Source organism: Thamnophis elegans, chromosome 12 (genome assembly GCF_009769535.1).
Source record: "Thamnophis elegans isolate rThaEle1 chromosome 12, rThaEle1.pri, whole genome shotgun sequence".
In the NCBI taxonomy this organism is placed as follows: Eukaryota; Metazoa; Chordata; class Lepidosauria; order Squamata; family Colubridae; genus Thamnophis; species Thamnophis elegans.
This window is the reverse complement of record NC_045552.1, coordinates 54,786,024-54,811,665: the sequence shown is the minus strand read 5'-3', so window position 1 is coordinate 54,811,665 and position 25,642 is coordinate 54,786,024. Positions and strand designations below refer to the sequence as shown.

Genomic DNA, 25,642 nt, shown 5'->3' with positions numbered 1-25,642 from the left:
AACAGGATGGGCAAGGGGAGCAGGGGATTTCACGAGGCTCCAGTCCTCATTTCTCTTGGGTTAGGGGCCAATTCTGGCAGAGATGAGTTTTCAGTTAAATATTTATGTCCCTAAGGGGAATTACCCTTAGGAGAGCCGAGGTGGCGCAGTGGTTAGAGTGCAGTACTGCAGCCACTTCAGCTGACTGTTAGCTGCAGCTCAGTGGTTCAAATCTCACCGGCTCAAGGTTGACTCAGCCTTCCATCCTTCCGAGGTGGGTAAAATGAGGACCCAGACTGTGGGGGCGATATGCTGACTCTATAAACCGCTTAGAGAGGGCTGAAAGCCCTATGAAGCGGTATATAAGTCTAACTGCTATTGCTACTCCACCTGGGGCATTTTCTTCCTATGCCCACAAGAGGGAGGGGAGTCTAAGCCACCATCTGTTCTCTCTGTTCATGAAAGAAACAGTCAGACACGTCTGTAGGTTTTATGAACACGTGTATATGCATGTGAAGGGAATATTCCGAAAGCATCGGAGGAATGAGGAGGAGAAGGAGGAGGAGGCACTTAATTGAAGAGGTTGCAGTTGGTTACAGTGGTTTTTTTTCCTTAGCAGGTCTTGCACGTTTACTGGGTCAGCTCTTTCTGGCAGTTCTTTATAAAATCTTTTTACAAAAACGGATCTTGGTTCTGGGAATAGAACAACTGCAGCGCTGGTGCTGCAGTGCAAAAAAACCTCTGAGCTGAGCTTTTTTTTGGGAGGGGAGCTACAGGTGATAGCTTGGGAAGGTGGACCAGAATATCCTGCCTTCACTGATTTTCCAGGGTGAGCGGGGATGGCCGCAGCCCCCTTACGTTCGCTTTGGTTGGCATCCGGCGCTGCCCTCTCCCTGTTCCAGATCTAGGCTTCGCAGCAAACGGCCGACCTGCGTGTCCTCGAAATCCTCCCAACCTGACAGGCGCTCCGAGTCCTTGGAGCCGAAGCTGCCGGAGTCGCTTCCACCAAAGTCGCTGTCATCTGAAAATGGGCAACACCAGAAGGCTTGGTTTGGGGGAGGGGCAGCTGAGCGCCTCATCCGAACCCTCCACAGGGGTGGGAGGGAGGGGCCAGGCGCTTCCCTTTGGCCACTGTGAGTTGGGTCAGAAGAGCTCCAGCGGGGTCAGTCAGGGTTCTCTAGGGCAGTGTTTCCCAACCTTGGCCACTTGAAGATGTCCGGACTTCAACTCCCAGAATTCCCCAGCCAGCGAATGCTGGCTGGGGAATTCTGGGAGTTGAAGTCCGGATATCTTCAAGTGGCCAAGGTTGGGAAACACTGCTCTAGGGAACTCTGGGGAAGGGGGAACCAGTAGCAACCTGGGCCAGGTAAGGACGGGGTTGTTTGCAGAGGGAGGCCAAAATGGAGGGAGGGGGCTGGCAAGGAAGCAGTTTCAGAGGCTGCAACGGTAACAGAAAGCAGCAGGTTCTCTTGGCCAACCGAATGGCTGTGTTAGCATCAAACAGTGTTCCCTAGTGCAGGGATGGCAAACCTTTTCGGCACCAAGTGCCCAAACTGGGACATGCGTGTGCACACAGGGGTGCCGGTTCCCCGAAGACCTGCTGGCTGGCGCATGCATGCCTGCTTTTTGGGCTGTTTTCAGGCCATTTTTGACCCTGAAAATGCCCTAAAAAACACCCCAGAAAACTGCCCCAAAACAGCCGGAAAAATGGCCCGAAAAGCGCTCTGAAAACAGCTTGAAAAACGACCTGGTTTTTTGGCTGTTTTGGGGGCTGTTTTCCAGCACCTGTGAAGACCAGCTAGTGACGATGCAGGTGCCCACAGAGAGAGCTGTGTGTGCCACCTCTGACATGTGTGCCATAGGTTCGCCATCACAGGCCCAGTGATTCTTGCAGCCCAACCTTGAATTAACAAATGACCCTCTCGAGCTAACGCGCTGCGTGCTGCTTAGCACTCGCTCTGCTCTGCTTAATTCTTGGGTGGATAGGAGCCCGCCAGAGTTGTAGGCCAGACTAAGGAGTCCAAGCAAGCCCCAGAAGAAATAGCAAGGTGCCCCGTGCTGCTGCCAAGGGAAGCCTGGCGGTGCCCCTGTTGCCAGAGGAGGGGGGGGGCTTCCCAGAGGCTCCCCTTGGTGGGTCAGGCAAGCGGAGCTGAAGCGAGTCATAGAAGCTGTGGAGCAGAGCGGCCCCACCCATGTGCCTTCTGCAGGCTCCCAGTGGCCGAAGAGGACTTACTGTCTTGCATGGCCCATTCAAGCGTGTCCACCGCATCGGCCAGGGCGGCCTCCTCCGAGTCCTCAAAGTCCCGGGCCTCCCAGTTGTCCTCAGAAGCTGCGAGGAGGAAAAGGAAGTGGGTTGTTCTGGGCTGGGAAAGGCCCTTCGTTCTCTGGAGCCTTTTCCAGCCCAGAGTCTGGCGCGCTTTAAGAAAGGCTTTGGCTTTGAGCAGGATTCAAAGAGCAAAGTAAGAAGGGTGCCAATGGCTTCCTGAAGCCTGATCCAGCCCCCTGCTGCACGGGGAGACCTGGTTCAGTAAGGGGAGGGAGGCTCCACATGCTCCTGCTTGCAGAGGGGCAAGCATCGAGGGGGAGGGCAGGAGGTGAGAAGGAGACTGGCATCATCTGTGGGCAACGCCTTCTCAAGGATGCCAAACTGCCACCTTTGGCCTCCCACGTTATTGAGAAACTGGCTGTTGGGGTAGAGGGACTTTCTAGCCTGCACTAAATTCACCGTATGTTTTATAGGTTCTCCCACGGATGCTGGCATTTCAGGTTCACTGTTGCAATAAACTTAGCAACAGTGGGCACGCGGGCACGCTTTACTGCAAACTAGGCAGGCAAGCCGTGCTCTTCTAGGGTGGCAAAGGGATCTGGGAACAGTCTTTCAGCACCCTTATAAGGCCGGAGCCTTTGTGTCTGGCGAAGTAGGCTTACAGGTTTCGGTTGCCTCGGTGTTGACGGGGAAATCTGCATCTGAGCTGCTGCCGATGGAAGAAGTGCTTGTGTCCTCAAAGTCGGCCGAGTATTGCGAAGCGCTGCTATAGACACTCGGGCTGTCTGCAAGGGTCCAGGCGCGCTGCAGGGAGGGGCGCCAGGTAGAGCCGGGCGCCTCGGCTGCACCACTCAAGGGGGCCAGGGAGCCCTCTGGGGCGGCCTTGAGCAGACTGGGCTTAGCCCCCTCTCCTTCGGGAGGGGCTTCTGGCGGCAGCTGGCGGGGGAGCCGAGGCTCCCGGTTGAGGAAGTAAAGGCTGAGGTGCTGCTGGACGTAGGGGAAGGTGAGGATGGTGCTGGCACTGGGCCGGACTGTGGGGTCCTTCTGCAGGATGCTCTGGATGAGGCTGTGCAGGGGGGCCGGGTAGCTGGGCGGGACGGGGCTGGGGCTGGAGTTCACTATCTTATGGAACAGGCTGATCATGCTGAAGGCCTGGAAGGGGGGCTGCAGGGCACACATCTCAAAGAGGACACAGCCCAGGGCCCAGACGTCTGCCTTGGAACTGTAGGGAAGGTCCCGGCAGAGCTCGGGGCTGAGGTAATAGGGCGTGCCCACAAAGGTGCTGGCTAGTTCCAGGGTGCCGTCCATCACCCTGGAGATGCCGAAATCCCCCAGTTTGAGGATGCAGGTCTGGGTGAGGAAGACGTTGGAGGCTTTGATGTCCCTGTGCAAGATCCTCAGGGTGTGGATGTACTGCACCGCCAGGGCCAGCTGCACAAACCACCGCATGATGACGCTCTCGGGAAAGGGACCCCCTTTCTGGATATGCTGGTCGAGGGAGCCCCCGTCGCAGTACTCTTGCACGATGAAAACATGCGCCTCCTCGGTGTCCAGGAAGTGGCCATGGCAGGCCACCACATGGGGGTGCTGCAGCTGCCGCAAGATGGCCACTTCCTGCAGGATGGCCTCCTTGCTGCGCAGCCGCTTCCCGGGAACCGTCTTGACCTTCTTGACGGCAAAGAGCTTCTTCGTGCTGGCGTTCCTCATCAAGAAGACCTCGGCGCTGGAGCCCTGGCCGATGCTGAGGATGGGCTCGTACTGTTCCATGCTGCCCCACCGAGGCCCCTCTGCCCGTGACCCCCGGGCCGACCCCTCCCTTTACCCATGGCCGGAGGACGAGCGGGCCAGGAGCAGGGGATACTCAGCCACCAGCCTGGCCTTGGCTTCCAGGGCATGGCTGAAGTCAGGCCAGGGTGCCAGGGTAGCCTGCATCATAAGAATGACTATGACACCGCCACACTCCTCCCCCCCCCTCAGCTGGTTCAGCGGCAAGGCCAGGGAGGGGACTAAAAGAGGACCCTCCCCACCTTTCTCTGTAGCTGCCAAGTGAATCCTCTTCTGATGTGCAGGAGAGGGATGCCAGCCACCCAGGGTGGAAGCAGCAGGTTTGGGGGTCACAAGTATCAAGAAGGTGCTTTCTGTGGCCCCCTTCTTTCCCCATTGTCAAAGTTGGGCACCCCAAACCCTGTCCTTGGCTTGGTCAGCCAGTGGCCAGGAACAAAACCCAGAGAGGTGCTCTTCCCAATGGCGACAGCCAGTTTTGGGCCACCATTGTCACCTGCTAGTGGCCACTCTGCTGGTTGGTGGGGAAGGCCTCAGGCAGGAGGGTCAGACTGGGACTACCCACCCAAGTGACCGGAGCTGACCCACTGCTCCCCAGAGAGTCATGCAGCTGCCTGTCTTCCCCACCCCTGGCTTCATGCTCGGAGTCCGGGAGCTGGAGGCCTTCTGCCAGGGGACGACGCTGCTACCCGCTTGCCGTATGAGGGAATCCCTGCAAACCAGGCGGCAGCCCAGGAGGAGGGTTTCCAGATGCTCCCTGGTGTGTGTGTGTGTGTGTGTGTGTCGGTCCCGCCAAGGAGCCTGGGTGCATTCTGTTCACTCCCAGGCCGGCCGGCAGGAGGACTCCAAAGACTGCAATACGCAAACCCAGGAAGTGAGAAACGTTCAGAAAAGGCTCCTCCCTCTGCATGCGGCCTCTGGTGGATGAGGGGGGGGGGGCGTGCTGGTCATGTCAAGCCCTGTATACATGGGGAAGGGTCTTTGGGGGTGAGCTGTTGTGGCAGTCGGGGACTGAACTCATTTTAGTAACCTGCCCGAAGTGTCCGGTGGGCACACGGTGCTCCTTATAGGTGGGTCTCAGAACCTCACAGCAAATTATGAATGGTGGCTGTTTTGATAACCGGTTGCTTCTCAAACCCAGCACTCTCCGGGATGCAAGCGGGCAAGACTGCACATTTGTCAGCATCTCCCCCCCCCCCCAATGGCGGTGTGTAAGTGGGCAGAAGAAGAGCTCCGCCTCCTCTGGGGGGGAGGGGCAGAAGGGCAGCTCTAGACTCTCATTGACGGACCTCGGGCCCCTTGACCTTTCACCCCCATGGGCACTTTCTGAAATGCAGCTGAAGCCTTGTGTGCCACGTCCAGGGCTGCAGGAGATTTAGGGGTGCCTTAAGGCTCAGGGACACACACACATCACAAGACACACACACACCCCGCTCTGAGGTTACAGTAGAGCTGCAAAGGGGAAGTTGATGCACAGCAAAGGCACCTCTGGAAGTGATTGGGTAAAGGGGAGACAACTTCTACTGTTGGCTCTGCCTCCAGAAAGGGGTTCAGTCATGAGACAGACCCCTGGAAAGAGACGGTGGTCCAGAAGCAGGTGCTTTTCCCCCAGACCCATTTCTCTCCCAAGTGGAAGGCTGCAGCTTTGGCAGTACCTCAAGGGAGCTATTGACCTCACTGGACACATGGACCGGGTTAAAAAGTAACCTTGGTTTTGATTTTCCCATCCTGGAAAGGTCGGAACGCCGGTCTGAGAGGCTACACTGCAAGGCCCCCCTCCCTCCCTCCTCATCCAGAGGCCCGAGCCCTCTTTCTGCACCAGGGGTGCCGTGCGTTTAAGTGCTCAGGTGCAGGCAATAGCCCCCCCCCAGCCTGCCTCGGGCTGCCCCTTCTTCCGTGCTCCGCCACTTCCTCCAGCTCTGGTACTTTCAGGGTTCCCCAAGGCTACAGGGAGCACAGAGAGGCGGGACCCCCGCGCTGACGTCAAGGAAAGCAGAAATAGGGGAAGTGGAAGGCGGGAGGGAGGAGGGTTGTGCCTCGGCCCAGTACAAAACAAATTGACGACAACACAGAAAAATGTTCTTGGTTCCACGCTGTTATGTAAGAAGACTCCGGAGGCGGGGGGGGGGGGGCGGCGGAGTGTGGAGCACCCTGCAAGGTCCAAGCTTGCAGCCTTGGCTTGTCTCCCCGACCACGTCCCGTTTCAAGAGGTTACATAACAGGCCCCTGCATTCCGCCCGCCTTGCGGTTTGGAAACTGTCCCTGGGAAGCCGTTCTCTGGCAAATTCCCTGTCTTGGCGCAAAGTGAGGCTTTGCAGAGCTCTGTTCCCATCTGAGAAGATTGGCAGAGGTGGGTGAAGGGATGGCAGACCCTTCCTCAGCATCGCCTCCCCCGCATCCTTGAGACCAGGTTAAGCACCTTCCTCGGGTAGCACCTTCTGCACCTTCCTTGGGTAGGACTGACCCGTCCCATTAGCTCAAGAATGCCAGGCCGCAATGGCCTTCAGCCATGAGTCTCCTGGCCGGTCCCAGATCCTGGTGCCAGGCACCCCTAGTGCACTTGTCAGGATTGCTGTCGGGCAGTCCTGAAGGAAAAAGCCAGGGTGTGGAAGAGTGAGCCTCGCGGAGCGTCCACCAAGCCCAGCTTCATCTGAAGGTTGGTTCACCAGAACTGTGTTTGGGACACAGAAAAGGACGTTTCCTTCTCTCCTACATCACCGGCATGGAGGTGGCTTTGACATGGTCCTTCCAACTGCAGGAAGAAGGTCGGACGGACGGACACGGAGGGAGGGAGGGAGAGAGAGAGAGAGAGCGCTAGAGTTTTCCCCACTCTCCAGAGGCCCAGAGCAACCACAGTGGCTACAGACAGCGGAGAAAAACAGCCCTTGCATGCTCTGACCACCTGCCACCCTTCCTGGGCATTCTGCAGAAAGTGGCTGGCTGGGTGACCAAGGAGGACCAGCATCCAAACAGCCCTTGTAGCCTCCTTCCGGGGCCATTCGCCCCGCACCCCACCCCAGCCCTTGGCTCTTGCAGGTGCGTCGAGGGACCCGAACGGTCTCCGCACCTGGCACAGTGGCAATCCATGCAGCGCCCTTGGGGTATTTTGAGAGGGACAGAGGGAGTCGCGTGCCTGCCTTGGCTGGGCTCGGGGAGTCTGTAGGCCGGGGAGCGCCTGCCCCACCCCTGGGTGCCATCCAAAGGCTGCTGCAATCCTGGCAAGGAGCTGCTGCCAAGTTATGCAACCCGTCCCTTGTTAGCATGGAGGACGTCTTGTTCTCGGCTTCTGCTGGCAAGTCCTTTGTTTTGGTGCTGCTGCTGCTCACCAAAAGGGCAAAGAGGGGCGGAGGGCTGAAGGGCGCTTGCTCAGGGAGGGGGGAAGGATGCAAATGTTTCCCCCACCCCAGGAACAGCCCCCAAACAGCCCCTATTTCCACCCAGGGAGGCCCCAGAGTGGACACTACTTGTCCTCGGCTGCAGCGGGCCCCAGGGAGTGAAGAGTCACCCACTGGGCACCAGGAACTGCACCTGACTCCAGGTGCCCCCTCCGCAATGGTGAAAGCAATCTAGCCCTATAGAAAGGCATGTACTCACCCACCCCATTGGCTGTGGCCTCCCTTTTCACAGGCGAAACAAGACTTTCACTTCTGGGCCTTCAATTCGGATCGTCTTTCGCGAACAATGTGAGACTCTGTTATTGCTAAGAAAAGAGGTCATAATTTAGACTTTCTGTGCCAATCCTGCCTCTGTCCCCTTGCCAAATGGAAGAACTTACATAAGCTTTGATGATGCATTGGATCTGCAAATAAACAGAATGAGAAGAGGCTGTTTACTCAGCCTCGGCTCTGCAAACTTCACAATGCATCGAACAAAGATTGCAGGAGCCTCCCAGAGCCAAGGGGAAGGTCCCTGCATTGACAGACATTGTCCCCGCGGCTCTCCACGCCCAGCCACCCCGAGTCCCTGCACCCTCAGTGAAGGTATAGAGAGCCCACTGAAGAAGGAAATGTGGAGAGTCACCTGGAGAGTCAGAAGTCCTGCCCTCAAGTGCCCCTAGAGAGAGAGAGGGAGGGAGGGAGAGAGGGAGGGAGGGAGGGAGAGAGAGAGAGGGAGGTACCACCCGGAATCTACACTTCTGCACGGGGAGACGGTGGGACAGGCGTGTGGGAGCCTCTGGGCTTTGGCAGCCGGAGGGCAACTGGGCTCCCCAGGCCAACATCGAAGCCAAGGGCCACTTACTGCCAGGCCTGGAGGCCCCCATCCACCGGCCAGTGTCGACTGGCAACTCCCCGGGGGAGGGCCTTCTCTGTGGCTGCTCTGGCCCTCTGGAACGATCTCCCCGTTTGAGATCCGGACCCTCACCACCCTTCCGGCTTTCCGCAAAGCCACTAAGACCTGGTTGTTCCGGCAGGCCTGGGGCTGTTGAATCTCCAGCCCCATCCGAGGTTGTGACTGTTGTTGTATTTTTAAATTGTTTGTCTTTTATTTTCTTATTTGTATCCCCTTCCCCTTCTGATTCTTAGCCGCCCTGAGTCTCTCGGGATTAGGGTGGCATACAAACTGAATAAACTACTACTACAACTCCACTGGCATGGAGAACGAGCCAGGCAGACCATCTTTCTGTGCCTTGCACTGCGGATGAATGGGCAGGCAGCTGGAGGGCAAGGTAGACCCTCCCGCTGGGCAAGGAGGCAGGGCCGAAGCTTCTGGCCTTTTCTCCCTGGGTGCCAGCTGGAAGGCCCTTGGGCTCCTCCAGAATAACCCCTTCTGGGAGACCTGCAGTTGTTACCCCTTACCTCCTCCTCAAGTGCCATCTTCCTTGGCCGAGGCGGAGGGAGAGGGGCTGAAACCACGCAATGCAGGTGGCTTCCTCTAAGCCTGGCAGTCTCTTCCTGCATTCCTCGGGGATGAGATTTCTAAGGGGGCACGGTGGAGAGGGTCTCGTAGCCCCCTCCTGCAGCCCCTGGAGAAACCTCAGTGGGGGTACCTGGGAAAGGCTGTCCCAGCTTTGCCAGGTGCTCCTTGCTGGCTCTCAACTGGCAGCCCCACCCTAAGCTTTGGGAGGGTGGGAAGGAAGCCCCCCCCCCACGAAGCCGGGAGGGGGCCTGAGGGGTGAGGAAGGTGACCAGCAGGGGGTGCCCTTCTCCCGCTACTGGGCAGGGGATTCCCCGGTTGGTGGTGCTGGGCGGTGCCTTCTGCAGCTGGGTCTCAGAGGGCAGCCTGGAGGAAGAAAAAGGTGGCTTCATAAAGGGTCTGGGGTCTTCTCTAAAGTGTGTATCTCCCCTCCTCCCTTGTTCCTTTGAGGCTGGAGAGGAGTTTGGGATTGAGCCTGGGGAGGGGGGGGTGCGCTGGAGGAATGTTTTTTTCCTCTTTAGCCCAGGAAATCTTCCAGTTTTGGAGTGTGTGAACAGCTGTCAAGAACGCCGCTGATTCATTTTCCCAAATATTTTACTCTGCCATGGGGCGGGCAGGAATAGCAAGCTATAATAACAAAGTCACAAGCAGTAAAAAAAAATAATTTTTTTTAAAGGCACCGAAGCCAGAATATTAGTTTAGCCGCAACGACCCCAGGCAATTCTGGCTCGGCGTTTCTGTTTTCTTTCCGCCTGGAGAGCATTCAGCCGCTTTAAAGGAGGCACCCCATCCAGAGCTCTCCCACACCAGGGAAGCCTTCTTGGGGTGCAGCCTTGCCCCCTTTCTCCTCAAAGCTTGGCTCTCTGAGAGCAGCCCATTGCTTGCCAGTCTCTCAAGGGTGGCCAGCTGCCCCAGTGCCAGCCCACAGGATGCCCTTTCTTCTTCCAGATGGAGCTGGGACTGGGGCAGAGGGGAAGAGCCGAAGGGAGGCTGGAAGCCTTTCCCAGACTTTCTTTTCTGGTTCTTAATCTCCCCCCCCCTTCTCCCTGGGATGAGGAGGGAAAAGAAGAAAGGGTAATGTAGAGAAAGGCTGCCCCCCCCCCCCGGTACGGCTTCCAGGGCAAACCACTTTGCTGGTGCTAGAACTGGCTTAAAGGAAGCGCCGGATGCCCAGCAATGGCTGTTTAGGGGTTGCACCCCGTCTGCAGGGTTCCTGTGGGAGCCCTCCTTAATCTAGAACTTATGGCGTGAAGTTGTGGGGAGGGAAGAGCCAGCAAAAGGGAGCCAGCTCTGTTCTGCCTCGGCAGCCTGCTAATTGGTGGCTCCCTTCTCTCTCGGGCTTCCTGCGGTTTGCCGATAAGACTCTTTCTGAACATCGTGTTCAGGACGTCATGGCCTCATTATATAACTGCTGAGGGTCTTGTTTATCTGCGGCTTCCTTGCCAGGCAGCCTCTCTGCCTGCTCCCTGGGGTTGCCGTCTGGAGCATAGCTGGCACCTCTGCAGGATGGGCAACCCCCCCCCACACACACACACACCGACAGTGGCTGAGATGGGCTTTGGTGGCTTTGAAGCCAGGTGGATAATATTTGGCAAGCGTGGTGATAAGAGAAGGGCTCTGACCTTGCAAGCGGCACTCTGGAACTGTTATTTTCAAGAAGCCAAAGAAAGCAGCCAGATGTTGCAATGTTGTGACTGTAATTAATCACTCAGCCTTGTTTGTGGAGATTAGGAGGAGGATTTGCATCCACCTTTTCACACGGTTTATTTGGCTGCTTCCTCTTTTTTTGCAATCTGTTTTTTTTTTTTAAACATAAAAAAAAAACTATTTAAAAAAATGATCTCATCCATTACATACAGCGTGTCGTTTGGCTACAAGTGTTTTTGCATCCATATTCTCAGTTACATTTACAATCACAGATTTTTCATCTAATATAACTAAATACCTCCCTTTCATTGTACAATGTGTATTCAATTACAATTAATATTGACTATACTCAAAATAAATACGGGACTAAGAAATTCCAGATAGTTTACGACTGAAGAAACAAGGAACGATATAATCTGTTTAGAGCTAGCCTAGCAAAGAGGAGTTAAAGTTCAAATGAAAGATGATACTAACTTTCTTTAAGTTTTATTTTAGAATATCTTTGTTAAAGATTTATACCCTGTATTGGTTCTGGGAAGTCGGGGGGGGGGGAGATTGGGGGGGTGGGGTTTGGGTGGGGAGGGTGGGGGAGGGAAGTAAACATTTGTAAAAGTTTTTTTTCCAAAATTTTCAATTAAAAAAAATTAATTCCCTGACATTCTTGATTGTCTGTTTAATAACAGTATACCTTGATATAATCGCAGATCCCGATGTGAGATTTACCAACCATTTATATTTGTATATCACTGTTTTCAATTATGCATAATCCCACCAATCAAGTATCGCGTGTGCTTATGTTCATTATTGTCCTTGTATATCATACGTTCAAACAAAGATGTTATTCCTTTCTGTTTTTTTCCTCTGATACTCTTAATTTTGGACCTTGAATTTAAACCTAAAATGCCTTGAAGATTTCTTCTTTTTTTTAGCCCTTTATTTGGCTTCTAACGCTTGGAAGACAAGGTGGATTCACTGAGCCTGGGGGGGTGGGGAGATCAAGGGGTGTCTGCACTGAGGTGGGGATTTCGCCTGATTCCGATGCATCTTTATAGCCGTAGAGGCACGCAAAACAATGAGAAACGGTGTGGGCCAGATTTTTGTGGTGTTGATCTTGGGCTTTGCCTCAACCAATGCAATGTGGGTGGGGAGGGGGGGGCTGGCTCTGTGCCAGGATTAGCCACAGTTTCTTCGTAGTTAACAAACACCTAGAAAGCGGAAATCAGAAAGAACAAACTGTTCCTGAGACAGCCGTCGCTGCTTCTGCTTTCCAGGGTCAGCAAAACATAGGCCGGCCACCCCCCATCCCTTGGTGCAGCTGTTTTCTTGTAAGGGGGGGTGGCTCGCCAGCTGGGCTGAGGAAAGGAGCATGACGACACCCCTGAGCCTCTGGGGCAGCAAAGGGCTCTCCGTCTCTGCCTGAGGATCACCACGGTTGGCACGGTGGGGGGGGGGGGGCGGTGCTTCCCTTCAGCCGCCTTCAGGCCCAGGGAAGCCCACGGACCCCCAGCCTCCCCTAAGGCTGGGCTGGATGCTTTCCAGCCGAGAGGGCAATTTTGCTCACCAACTACCCTCTGGCTGCAGTCCTGGCCCTGTCCTAAGGATGGGCATCAAGAGTGTGGGCATCAGAGGCCCAGAGGCGTGGTCGCCTCCCCAGGAGGGCATCGGAAAGCAAGAGTGGGGGGGGGGGCAGCGGAACGAAAACGGCTCCATCCCTTTGGAGTTGGGCTGCCCGTCGCCATCCCCAACCGGATACCCAAAGGATCTGTGTCAGGTTTTGTCAAAAATGCCCTAATTGATGGCCTCAAGCAGGGCTTCCTAAGCAGAGCTGGGCCTTTCCCGGGCAGCTGCAGAGCTCGAAGAAGCTCCGAGTGGTTGCCATCCATCTCTCCTTCCCCAAAGTTTCCTTGTCTGGTTTTCACCAGCCTCCATTCCAGGGGGGGGGGGTTGTTGAGCAGGTGCAGACCCCCCCCCCCCAGAGGTCCTGAAAGGAGGAGGTGGAGGAGAGATTGCAGCCTCTGACTGAGGGGCTGGGCCTTCCCAAGAGACCCCTCCCTCTCCTTCCGTGATGGGTAGGTGGGTGGGGGGGGGGAGCCGAGCCTGTTGCTGGGCAACAGCTGTGGGAGCATGTGAGGGAGAAGCTGCAGTTTCTTCCCTCTCAGGTCTCATCATGTGAATCTCATTCACGCATCGGGGGGGAGGAGAGGGGAGCCTGACGTCAAAGGGCTCCGTGCAGGCTTCCTTCCTCTTTCGGCACCACAACTGGTATAAAAGGGCCAGAGCTATAATTACCTTCCTCCTCCTCCGTTGTTCTTTTCGGCTGCTGCTACTTCCCCTCCGCTCACAGACGCAGCCCAGGGAGCCTCTTCCCCAGCAAACCCCCTCCCTCCTTGGATTTGGGGTGGGGGCTGGGGGGGCTGGGGAGGCAGGCACAGCCCTGAATGCTGCAAGCAAGATGATCCTCAGGGCGCCCGTGTGTGTGTGTGTGTGTAAATCTGGGTGCAGCAATGCAGCTTCCACCTCCTAGGCAGTCCCGCTGGGCTGACCTCAGTTCGGGCAGCGAGCCTGGCGAGCTAAGACCCTGGGGAGCAGCAGCCCTCCGGGCAGCAGTGAGAATAGCAATAGCAATAGCAGTTAGACTTATATACCGCTTCATAGGGCTTTCAGCCCTCTCTAAGCGGTTTACAGAGTCAGCATATCGCCCCCAACAACAATCCGGGTCCTCATTTCACCCACCTCGGAAGGGTGGAAGGCTGAGTCAACCTTGAGCCGGTGAGATTTGAACCGCTGAACTGCAGAACTGCAGTCAGCTGAAGTAGCCTGCAGTGCTGCACTCTTAACCACTGCGCCACCTCGGTTCTTATAAAGGAAGCATTGGCAAGGGAATAGGTGGGACTGGCCAGGCTTTGCCAAATTAGCAATAGCAGTTAGAGTTATATACCGCTTCATAGGGCTTTCAGCCCTCTCTAAGCGGTTTACAGAGTCAGCATATTGCCCCCAACAACAATCCGGGTCCTCATTTTACCCACCTCGGAAGGATGGAAGGCTGAGTCAACCCTGAGCCGGTGAGATTTGAACTGCAGAACTGCAGTCAGCTGAAGTAGCCTGCAGTGCTGCATTTAACCACTGCGCCACCTCGGCTCAACCCTGCTGTGGCCTTGCCACCAGCCACGGCTCTCCTGGCCGTGGCGCCTTGTGGACTTTCTCTCTGGGCTCGGCTGCCAAAGATGCCAGGGGCCAAGGCAGCCTCCGTGGAACTGTGGCCCCCTCCACCCATCTGGCTTGGGCAGTGTTGCCCACGTCCGCCCCATCTGTCCATCCCGCTTAGACCGGCCCCTCACTTTCTCCTCCTGGCTTTTGCCACCTTTTCCTTGTTTCCCTCCTGCTCGGCCTCAGGAACCCTTCTGGAGGCCGAAGGGTTGGGATGGGAGGGAGAAGCAAGCCTCCTGGGGCCCAACAAGGGTGCCAATTTGGCTGCCCCGGGGCACTCGGGAGACGGAGCTCCCTCACCAAGTCGGTTTCCCCCCTCTCCGAATGCTGCTCTGCTCTGGCCCAGGATGCTGTGAGGACAAGGCCCACACTGAATGGGCACAAGCAAGGGGGCATTATTTATAGCCCCCCCCTCTGAAACAGCCCTGTGTCCCACATTCAGGAAGGTTCCACCCGCCGTCTCTGGCCAGGGCCTCAAAGCCTCCCATTGAGTGCAGCCCATGGAGGCGTGCAGACGGACCGGACCTACCTGGCCACAGCTGCTGGCGAGGGCCATGTGCTGCCAGCCTCATGTGTGGCTTCCCCAGACAGCCAGCAGCTTTCTGTATTTGGGGATGGAAGGAAGAAAAACCTCATGGAGAGAGAAGGCGTCTTTCTTCCCAAAGAGACCCCCCCGCTCCCTCCCTCCCTCCATCAAGGCTTGCTCAGACCTTCCAGCATAGAGAAGGGCACCGCCTGGAAAGGGAGCAGAGCATCCCAAGGAGGAGATGGGGAAAGAGGTTGGCTGAAGCAGGAAACCAGCCACGGTTGGAAGGGAGTTCGTCACGCGAGGAAGGTGGCAAGCAAGGCCGAAGGGGGTGCAGAGGGCTTGGGGAAACAGAAGAAATGGGTGGGTGGGTGGGTGGGTGGGCTGGCAAAAGAATTCTATCACACCAAGCTAACCGCCCAATTAAAACTGAAAAGATCCCTGAAGAAATAACCTGAGCTTGTGTGTTTGGCAACACACACACACACCACACACACACACCGGTGTTTTGTTTATGGTTCCATGTCTTGTGTGAGACGGGGGTAACCGAGGACGCCGCGGATTCATCAGCCAGGCCAGCATAATTCAAACGTCCTTAAACCTTCCAACATGAAACCGGCGACCTCTAACAAAAATAGGCCGACGGACAGTATAAACATTTTGTTGGAAAGTGATGGTGCAATTTGCTTTTAAGAGAGAGAGGGGGGGAGAGAGAGAGAGTCGACAACTGGGGAGTTAAATCCCTCCGTGGCTCCACTGCTGAGAAGGGCAATCGCTCAGCAGACAGCAGGAGGGCCCAGCTCTTTCCGACAGCCTCCAGGGAAAATGGGGGGGCTTTCCCCGAGAGGGGGGGGGAAGAGGCCAGGAGTCTCCCTCTGGGCCCAGCAGGAGCAAGGGAGGAATGGCATCAGAGCTGGGTTCCTACCAGTTCGTACCTATTCGGTAGAACCGGTTCGTCAAATCTACCGAACCGGTTAGAAGAGGTTCCACCAGTGGACCCGGAAACCAGACCACCCCTACAGAAGAGGTTCCAAAAATTTTTGAAACCCACCACTGGCAAGGATCTTGTAACTTGGCAGCTTTAAGACTTGCATGCTTCAATGCCAGAGTTTCTGAATAGCTACTTTGGACCGACCTAAGTACTAATTCATAATTTCATATCCGGTCACATGGGCGGCAAGCCACTCCCATCCGGTCACATGGGTGGAAAGCCACTCCCACAAAGGAGGCCACACCCACAGAGTAGGTTCCAACAATTTTTGAAAGCCACCGCTGAATGGCATGCAACTCAATCTGCTTCCTTCTCATCGGGAGGAGACCCCCTTCATACGGGCCAGCGAGCTGGTTGCAGCTCTTCCAAGGGGAAACTAGTGGCAATGTTGGGTCGGGGGGAGTGGGGGAGGACCACCAGGGTCAGTGGTGGCCCATTCTGCACAGCGCAGACACCTGCCCTGGGCGCCTCACCTGGGAAAAGGATGGACTCTCTCCCACGTGCCAGGGAGGAGGGCAGGGTGGGCTCAGCGATTCCAGGCCAACTATCCAGCCAAGAGACCCGGGAACGCCCAGCCATCTGACGTGGCATCGGCTGCCCAAGGGTCCAGTGCTTCAGGCTGGGAAGTTTGGACGCTCTCCAAGGAGGACATCCCCATTGCTCGGACCACGCAGAGTCCCCTGCTCTGCTCCCATTTCTAAGGATTTCTGATCTAGAGTGGGACCCTCCCTTCCGTCCCGCGCAAGCCAGGATATGGGGCTGGAGACCTGCTACGGGGTCAAAGGAAGGCTTGTGACATGCTAAGGCCTGGCATGCAGTGGGTGGGCTGGGCCAAGGTGTATCTCCAAGCCAAGAGAGACGGGAACCTCACCTGCTTCCCTTGGGCCCTTCCTTCTTCAACCAAACCAAATTATTCTCAAGGTGATATTTCCCTTTTCCTCCTTCCCAGGTGTAGGCAATCCCAGGCATCTTTTTCAGGGGGGTGGGGCATCGAGGATGCTCAGAGCAGGGGCTGACACACACGTCGGAATTTAAAAGTGATCCAGAAACATCTGGCCTTCTAAACTGCTATGGAAAAGGAAGGAAGTGTGTGGGGGGGTCCAACAGAGGGGCAGTGGCCCTTCTCTTTTCTGGCAGGTGCCGGAGAGCGCCAAGGCCTCTGAGCCCTCCAAAGCCACCAGAGGTGCCATTGCTGACTCTGTGGCTTGAAAGGCCACTCTTTAGGAGGGCAGCATCTGGCAGCTGTGGACACATTGATTGAGACGTGGTGTCTCGCATGTCTTTTCTGAGGAGGAGCCACCCTAATTACATCAGTTGGGGATTTTCTTCCAAATAGGCACAAGGGCATGTTTTGAATGATGCACAGGCAATGCTTGGTCTCGGATTATAGCTGCCTGATTTGAGCACCACCAGGCAGCCCTGTCTGCATAAGCCCATCCATCAATTAGTCCCCACCTAAGCTCCTCCCGAAAGCTTCTGGCCGGGCATTTCCCCAGCTGTTGTGCAGTGTCTTTGGAAATATATACCCAGCGTGACGTCAAGGCTTCCCACGCTTGGGGGTCATCCGGCAGAGGCTCCTCTTGGCTCCCAGTGTGGTTACGCAACTCCTGGCAGTGCCTGTGAGTCAGGCTTCCCTTGGTTAGCAATAGCAATAGCGGTTGGACTTATATACCGCTTCATAGGGCTTTCAGCCCTCTCTAAGCGGTGTACAGAGTCAGCATATCGCCCCCCCCCCCCCCCACAGTCTGGATCCTCATTTTACCCACCTCGGAAGGATGGAAGGCTGAGTCAACCTTGAGCCGGTGAGATTTGAACCGCCGAACTGCAGCTTAGCAGTCAGTTGAAGTAGCCTGCAGTGCTGCACTCTACCCACTGCGCCACCTCGGCTCCTTGGTTGCAAAGGAGACCGACCCCCCCCCCTCTATTTTCAGAATTTCACCCCAATGCATGTTGAACCCCCCCCCCACCTCACTGCTTCGGTGAGCTTTGCTTGCTGGCTTCACAGTCCAGGGAGGGGATAACGCTGAGAAGTCCTCGTTTACTGGGGATAACTGTATTCACACCAATGCTTGTAGGATTCAGTCGGATGCAACAGAGCTTTTAAGAGCCACCAGGAAGCTTCCACCAGAGTTGTCTGTGTCTCAAGGGCCCAGGGCCCTTGCCAGAGTCTGGTTTGAGCCTGTATGGACAAGGCCCCCTGCTGGAGCATTGATCTCTGGGGGTGGTGGGAGGGAGAGAAACCCCAAATGGAGTCCAATTAATGGCTACCAACACATGCAAGTGGAATGCCTGGCTATATAAATTCATTCAATCAACCAAATAGCAGAAGAGCAGCAAAATGGAATCGGGCCTTGGGGAGATTCGGGGGAGCCCGATGTCCATGCGGAGGGGGCCTTCTGGCTCGCCGGAGCCCTTTGACTTAATGGCAACCTGTACAGTTATAGAGACTAACTTGATTTTGCATTTAATAACCGCAGCAAGACTGTTGGTGGCGCAATACTGGAAGAAGGAAGATCTGCCTACTATTCAAGAATGGACATTAAAAGTAACAAACTTAGCAGAGATGGCTAAAATATCAGCATATCTCAAGGACCACTCAAACGAGAGCTATAAACTGGAGTGGAGAAGATGGATTGACTATACTCAAAATAAATATGGGACTAAGAAATTCCAGATAGTTTGTGACTGAAGAAACAAGGAATGATATAATCTGTTCAGAGTTAGCCTAGCAAAGAGGAGTTAAAGCTCAAATGAAAGATGATACTAACTTTTTTTTTAAAGTTTATCTTAGAATATCTTTGTTAGAGATTTATACCCTGTATTTGTTCTGGGAAGTTGGGGGAGGGAGGTAAATATTTGTAAAAGTTTTGTTTTCAACATTTTCAATAATGGCAACCTGCCTCGGCAGACGAGAGGGGGATGACGCCCCCCCCCGTCTCCTCTGCCAAGCCCCCCCCCCGACCCATTTGACCTGCTGCTGAGGGCAACTGCCCTTCCCTCCCTGTCTCCCCCCCCCCCATCCTCAGCCCGGATTTGCATCAGCAGAAGCCGCTTCTAGGCCATGCTGAACTGGGGTGTGAGTGTGTGTTTGTGTGTCCGCGCACTTCCAAGAAATGTGTCTCTGGGCACTTGCCCAATGGAAAGTTGAGACGGACTCAGAACATCCCAGAAGTCACACGGAAAAACAAACTTCGGAAAAACAAGGGAGAACTTTGGCTGGGTGGAACTGTTGTTGTTTTCAACCTTTGATCTATAAATAGCGTTTCCTGCTCTTCGTTCACGGGCAGCTGAACCCGATTCCTTCCAGATGCTGAGTTCCTGGGAATTCAGGCGTGACGTGCACCAGAGCTGTCTGGCTGGACACGGGGGGGGGGGGAGAGCAGGAATCTGGAGAGGGAGGGCTGCTCTAGGGGCCCATGCTGTGCCCCCCCTCTCTAGTGCCCCCCTGCTTTTGTGGGGCACTAGAGGAATTGGCCTGAGCTTCAGATTTTCCTTTTGCACCTTGGCTCCAAGGGGTTCGGGACCTGGCTTTTGGGGTGATTTTTTTGCTGGGGGTTTGGGAAGCTTGAGAGATGCTGCCAGTGCATTAACACTACCCATGCCAGGCAATGTTTGTATGCCACTCTCCATCGGGAGGGAATGTGCATGCAGGGACAGTTTTTGATTCCCCCCTCCCCAGTGCTGGGTTGGGCACAAAGACTCCCTCATCATGGGGGCTGTGGGTGGAGGGGGAAATCTGCCTCTCTGTTTGTCTTCCAGCCAATCAGGAGAGTCAAGAAAACAGCGGGGTTGGGTAGAAGGAAGGGAAAGGAGACGAGGAAAGAAGAAAGTAGAGAAGGGAGGGAGGGAGAGGAGAGGAAGAGAAGGGAAGGAAGATAGAGAGGAGGAGAGGAAGATGGAAGGGAGAAGGAGAGAAAGAGAAAGGGGAGGAAGAGGAGGGGAGAGGTAAGGGAAGAAGGAATGGAAAGGAGAGAGGAAGGAAGAAAGTAGAGAAGGGAGGGAGAGAAAGGAAGAGAGGAGAGGAAGAGAAGGAAGATAGAGAGGAGAGAAAGATGGAAGGGAGAAGGAGAGAGGGTAGGAAGGGGAAAAGGAAGAAGAGGGGAGAGGTAAGGGAAGAAGGAAGGGAAAAGAGACGAGGAAAGAAGAAAGTAGAGAAGGGAGGGAGAGAAAGAAAGAGGAAAGGAAGGGAAGGAAGATAGAGAGGAGAGAAAGATGGAAGGGAGGAGAGAGGGTAGGAAGGGGAAAAGGAAGAAGAGGGGAGAGGTAAGGGAAGAAGGAAGGGAAAAAGACGAGGAAAGAAGAAAGTAGAGAAGGGAGGGAGAGAAAGAAAGAGGAAAGGAAGGGAAGGAAGATAGAGAGGAGGAGAGGAAGATGGAAGGGAGAAGGAGAGAAAGAGAGAAGGAGAGAGGGTAGGAAGGGGAAGAGAAAGAGGAGAGGAGAGGTAAGGGAAGAAGGAAGTGAAAGGAGAAGGAAAGAAGTAGAGAAGGGAAGGAGGGAGAAAAGAAAGGGAAAAGAAGGTGGTGTCAAAACAGGTGAGGGATGGTAAACAAAGCAACCCAAATGGAATATTATCATTCTATAAATGGAACGACAAACGTATAGGAACCATGAATGTAAAAAAGAATAATAACTATGTGAATATATACCTATCGTACATAGAGAACAAAAAAAATATTTTTTAAAAAAGAAAACAGCCGGTTGGGTGTGGAGTTGGGAGTCTGGAGGGGGGCCCCATGGTGGTGCAGAGGGAGGGGTCAACCTGCCCTCATAGTGAAGGCAGAGAAACCGGAGAGCCCCCTCAACTGCCCATCAGCTTTGCTGAGGCCACTGGGCCAGTGGGCAATCAGATCCCAGCCTGGCCCAAGTTGGCATTTTCCCTAGGCCGGTCACTCCCCTTAATCTTCCGAACAAGGAAGAGACCGTTGAACGTTATGCTCCGATCTTCCAAGGAAGAGTAATTCATTAAATGTACAGTAAATATACCGATAGCCAGGAATCGATAGCACCCTCTGCTTCAGGGAAGGAAGAGGCCACTGGGGAAAGGTGTTGCCCCTGAATTCCCAGGGTCTCCCTTGCGTGGAAAGGTGTGGCCGCCTGCCTAGGAAGATCTGGGTTTCTAGGGCATGCCAGGGTTTGTTTGTGGAGGGCGGTGACCCACACGGCTCAGGGAGTTCAGGTTCCCTCTCTTGGCACCGCTACAGGGATGGGCAGGGGAGCTGTGCATGTCGAAAGGCCCCACGGCTCCCCCTCTGTGGGATGGCAGCTACCCCCGTCCCAGGTTGACAGAAGCCCAGCAGGCTGGTAGAAAGAGTGGCATGTGCCTCTTGTGGGAAGACATGGTAGAGTTTAGAGTTTAGAGTTTTATTTCATTTGTATGCCGCCCTTTTCCCTAAAGGGACTCAGGGCGGCTCACAACTCAAACAAGGGAAGGGGGGATACAGACCATTGACAACAACACAAAACAATACATAATTAAAAACGCAACAATCATACCATTCGAGATAGGGGCAGCGAGTCTTTAGCCCCAGGCCTGTCGGAACAGCCAGGTTTTAAGGGCTTTGCGGAAGGCCTGGAGGGTGGTGAGGGTGCGAATCTCCACGGGGAGTTCGTTCCAGAGGGTCGGAGCAGCCACAGAGAAGGCCCTCCTCCGGGTAGTCGCCAGTCGACACTGGCCGGCGGATGGGATTCGGAGGAGGCCTAGTCTGTGCGATCTAATCGGTCTGGTGGAGGCAATTGGCAGCAGGCGGTCTCTCAAGTACCCAGGTCCAATACCATGAAGGGTAGGAGGCAAGGAAAGTAGCCACTCTCATGGGGCAAACCCCCCCCCCCCAATTAACCAATGATGAGAAAAGCCCATCCATCCATGGGCAATGGGGCAGATGAGCTCAGGGATATTCCAAGCCCTCCTCGGATTCCCGTTGTGGGTGCCAGGAGGAGCGGAGGAAGACCTGAGAGAGTTAGGGAGGGGTCCCAGAGGGAGGACCCAGGCACACTGCTGGAGCAGCTCCGAATCCTTCCGTCCTCACTTGGCTGCCCTCGGGCCTAAGCAAAGGGCCAGCCAAAACCATAAAGCCACAACAGAGCACAAACAAGTCTGGGAGAGTTCCTCTCCCTTCCTGGAAACTTGCGGGATGCTGAGCTTGCAAGAGCAAAGGCTGAGGCAGGGGAGGGGAAGGGCGCAGTTTGGATGGGGGAGATTTGCCGGTGGCTGGGTGGGTGGGCTCCCTTCATTTTGACAAACAGGCAGCTCCTTGCTGCAGCCTCCTCCCCCCTCCCCAGCTCTTCGGGCCACCCCTTCCTGGAACAACCAGGTGTAATCTTGGCCGAGGAGAGCTTCTCTCCCTGCACCCAAAACTCCTGGTTGGGGGGAGCTCCAAAGCCCCCCGCCCCACAAGGATGCCTGTGCAGGAGGAAAGGAAGTACCTGGGCCCGTGGGACGCCCTGCGCCCTCCATCCAGGGGGCTTCTTCCCCAGTAAGAGCACGTGCTCTACATGGGGCTGCCCTTGAAGAGCATTCGGCGACTCCAGCTAGTCCAGAACGCGGCCGCGCGAGCGATCGTGGGTGCACCTCGGTTCACCCACGTAACACCTATCCTCCGCGAGCTGCGCTGGCTACCTGTTGATCTCCGGGTGCGCTTCAAGGTGCTACTTATCACCTATAAAGCCCTTCATGGTAGTGGGCCTGGGTACTTGAGAGACCGCCTTCTGCCAATTACCTCCACTAGACCGATTCGATCGCATCGATTAGGCCTCCTCCGAATCCCATCTTCTAGCCAGTGCAAACTGGCAACTACCCGGAGGAGGGCCTTCTCGGTGGCTGCTCCGTCCCTTTGGAACGAACTCCCCGTGGAGATTCGGACCCTCACCACCCTCCAGTCCTTCCGCGCTGCTGTAAAGATCTGGCTGTCCCGGCTGGCCTGGGGCTAAGATTATAGCCCCACTCGAATGGTGTGATTGTTGCGTATTTCTCTTTTAATATGCTGTATTGTTTATTGTTTGTTGTTTCCCCCTCCCTTTTGAATTGTGAGCCGCCCTGAGTCCCCTTAGGGAAAAGGGCGGCATACAAATAAAGGCAAAAGTAAGAGTAAAAAAAGTAAAAAGGGCTCAGCCATGTTTACCCAGGAAGGCGAGTCAGATTTCTGCTTACATAACTGAACTGCTTGTGCTGCCATTTGGAGCCGGGGGGGGGGGGGGGGAGAGAAGGGGGGGAGGGCTGGTCTGGGGAGGCAGATGTAGGTCACCAACAATCTTGGGCTGGAGACTTTTTGCAGCGACCTTTCACCACCCCTTGAGCTGACTGGGGTTCAAGGTGTGTGTGTGTGTGTGTGTGTGTGTTGCATGGGCCCAGGCACCTGCTCTGCAGTCCACTTCCTTCCCCATGTACAAAGCCCAAAGCTGCTGTGTGTGCACCCCGCTGCGTTGCGGGGGGGGGGGGAAGGCAGGGGGGGAAGTGGAACAGAAATATATGACCAAGATTTTCCATGCCTTCCCTTGCAGAAGACTTCCTGACGGGTGACCAGGGACAAGAGGCCAAGGGGTTTTGCCTTCCTCGGAGTCCACCAATTCTTTTCTGCATACCATCAGGCAGGGGGGAAAGCTCCAGGGGAGCTCAAAAACGGCCCAGAGCTCAAAGCCTTTGGCTGGATGCTAGAGGTCATCCAGGGGCCCCGGGAAAGTTCTCCTTCCAGCTGGCACCTGGCTCCACTGCGAAGAGCGCCTGGTTAATCAGCGACCTGTTTCCAGGCACCTGCAAACAACTCTCCCTGCCTTCTCACCCAGCCCCCCACTAAGCCTGAAGGGGACTCAGAACCAGGGTCCCAAGGTCCCCTCTCTATGGCCAGCTCTCTATGGGACTAGAAAGCACCAGCAAAGGAAGCTGAGATTATCAGCAAGTCTAACCTGAGTCTTAGGAGGGGGAGAGGAAGAAGGTTAGATGGGTATGGGTACTATGGCAGCTACCCCTTCCTGATGAATCTGGTTCTTCTCCACTAGGTTAATAGCAGGTGTGTGTGTGTCAGAGACAGAGACAGAGGGAGGGTTTTTGTCAGAGGTGGGTTCCTACCATTCTCACCTATTCGGTAGAACCGGTTCGTCAAATCTACCGAACCGTTTAGAAGAGGTTCCACCAGTGGACCCGGAAAGCAGGCCACACCTACAGAAGAGGTTCCAACAATTTTTGAAACCCACCCCTGGTTTTTCTCTCTTCATTCTTAAACATTGTTATGCAGTGGAATAGATTTTAATGTGACACTATTCCCAAGAATCGCTTGGATCAGATCACCCCAGAAAAGTGATCTGCCTCCCAACGGAGGTGGGGGCAGGGTGGGGTGCTCTGGAACTTAACCAGGGTGTTAACCTAGCCATTGGCTAGAAAGCAGAAGCCGAAAACAGGAAATAGAAATCTTTGATGGTGTTTTCGGTTTGTTTGTTTGTTTGTTTCTTTCTTTCTTTCTTTCTTTCTTTCTTTCTTTCTTTCTTTCTTTCTTTCTTTCTTTTTTCAACTAGTATTGAATAAAAATTAACCAAAGTTACTAATGAGTATCAAACTTAAAAGTACAATGTAAATATAATGGCGATACGTACAATTAATATGGTTACAAGGGTTAGTACTACTGTTATTACATTATTAGAGAAGTTAGAGTCTATCGGAATGCAATGGAGAATGACGAAGGCTGGAAGAATCGATTTATCGACCACTTCTGGCAAAAGCTCCGGCGCTTCTCTGAATTGTGCAGTGCACAATGTCCAGTCGGAGGCAGGATGGATGGGCAGGTGGGCGGGGAGGAGGCCTGACCTTCTCCAGCACAGGGTTCCAGGCAGACCCACCGTAGCCTTTTCGCTGCATGAAAAGCCGGGCTAAAGGGCATTGGATACTGTAGGCAAGCGAACCCGTCCGCTCCTACCTCTTTAAGCGCGCTCTCTTACCGAGTGACCAAACGGGGCCATTGCGAGCAATCCTAAGCAAGGCCCAGCTGTGCCTTTCCCCAAAGGATGCGACTGGGTGGGGCTGGGATCGTTATCTCCCAGGATGCCCCAGAAGAAGCTGCAACTGTCCGAAGAAGCCAGCTCCTTCCGTGCGTGGGGGAAGCGAGCTTGGTCCGGCCCCAGCATCAGGACGCGCCCTCCCCGCTCATGGCCCAAAGGACCCGAAGGCAAAAGAGAAGCTGCCCCGGCGTAGAGCGGGAGGAGGGTCGGCACAACCGCTCGCAGGAGCGCTCAGCCTCCAGCCCAAGGAAGCTGGGCGGCCACATCAGATCCCTTGCCTTCTGCCCTATTGGCCCAGGCAGCCTCTTGCCAGCTGGTTGCTGCGGCGACCGGCCTTTCGTTGGCAAAACAAGCCGGCAGCGGCTGAGGGGGCGCCGTCACCCAGTTCCCCAGCGCTGCGGAAGGCGCGCCCCCGCTTGGCTCCATGGAGCCGGTAAACAAACACGCGCCGCGCCCATGGGCCCGGCGGATGCGTGGGGAAGTGGAGTAGCGAGGCACGGAACCCGGGGCTCGAAGGGGCCACGCTGGAGCGGCTCGAGAAGGACCGTTTGTAGGGGACGAGGTGGAGATCGGGGGCAAGCCGCTAGTTCCCAGGGCGTGGAGGAGATCAGCCTCTATATCTCCCAAGAGGAGAAGGGGAGAGGAGAGGGGAAGAAGAAAGGAGAAAGGAGAGGAGGAAAGAAGAAGGCAGAGAAGGGAGGATGAGAAGATGGAAGGAGTAAAGTTGTTGCAAAATAAGATGGAGGCAAGGAAGTGATCCAAACTGTGTGTGTGTGTGTGTGTGTGTGTGTGTGTGTGTGTATGTAAAATGAGTATAATGATGAATAGATAAATGTGAAATAGCAATTTTAAGAATGTATATCTGTGAATGAATTTAAAAGGGAAAAAATAAAATTATTTGCTTGTAAAAAGAAATAAAAAAGCCTCTGTATCTCCCAGGCGCCATTCCCGGTCGCTGTTTGTAGCAAAATGTGTTTGATGATGTGTGGAGATGCCCGGCTTCCCCAATTTAGCCATCCCAAGCAGGGCACGGGCTGCCTTACACCACACACAGCTGCGGATCTTGCTCCATGGGTGGTCAAACAAGCCGTCCCATCTCTTTCCTGGGCACCAAGCTTGGTGCCCCTCTTGGCAATCAGAAGTGCTCAGGGGCCCCCCAGGGAAGCGCCTTTCAATCTTCCCCATCAAAGCCAAATGCTGGGATGGCCTGAGTTTTGCAAACCACCAAGTGGTGAGCTTGAAGGTGTGCAATCGGGCCACGAAAGGCCCGGCTGAGCTGCTGGAAGAGGGGAGGTGGGTTTGAAACTGCCCATCAGGATCCCCGCCTCTCTCTAGAACCCACCTCTCCAGTGGGAAGTGGGCTCAGAGATCACCAGCCACCCAAAAGAGTGTTCACAGCCAGTCT

The 25,642-nt window shown here is 55.0% G+C and overlaps 1 protein-coding gene across 5 annotated transcripts; it reads right to left on the bottom strand.

Annotated features, from left to right (window-relative positions):
- Positions 1 to 463: 463 nt before the first annotated feature.
- Positions 464 to 24,918, bottom strand: LOC116516051 (serine/threonine-protein kinase Nek3-like). Of its 5 annotated transcripts, none has more exons than XR_004256301.1 (3): positions 7,626 to 7,793; positions 2,213 to 2,308; positions 464 to 1,000 (listed from the first exon to the last, which is right to left on the bottom strand). XR_004256301.1 is itself a non-coding variant. In XM_032228414.1 (3 exons), exon 3 carries the CDS (start codon positions 4,010 to 4,012, stop codon positions 2,867 to 2,869), a length of 1,146 nt encoding a protein of 381 aa, XP_032084305.1. In that variant the 5' UTR covers positions 4,013 to 6,779; positions 7,622 to 7,727; positions 24,178 to 24,918; the 3' UTR covers positions 2,316 to 2,866. The 5 variants fall into 5 exon arrangements, 3 of the variants coding, with proteins under 3 accessions (XP_032084305.1, XP_032084306.1, XP_032084307.1); XR_004256300.1 differs by having other exon boundaries at positions 7,622 to 7,790; XM_032228414.1 differs by lacking the exons at positions 464 to 1,000; positions 2,213 to 2,308 and adding exons at positions 2,316 to 6,779; positions 24,178 to 24,918 and having other exon boundaries at positions 7,622 to 7,727.
- Positions 24,919 to 25,642: the final 724 nt, after the last annotated feature.

Bases quoted from the DNA above. Each gene is read 5' to 3' on its own strand.
- LOC116516051 (XM_032228414.1), bottom strand. From the start codon at position 4,012: ATGGAACAGTACGAGCCCATCCTCAGCATCGGCCAGGGCTCCAGCGCC.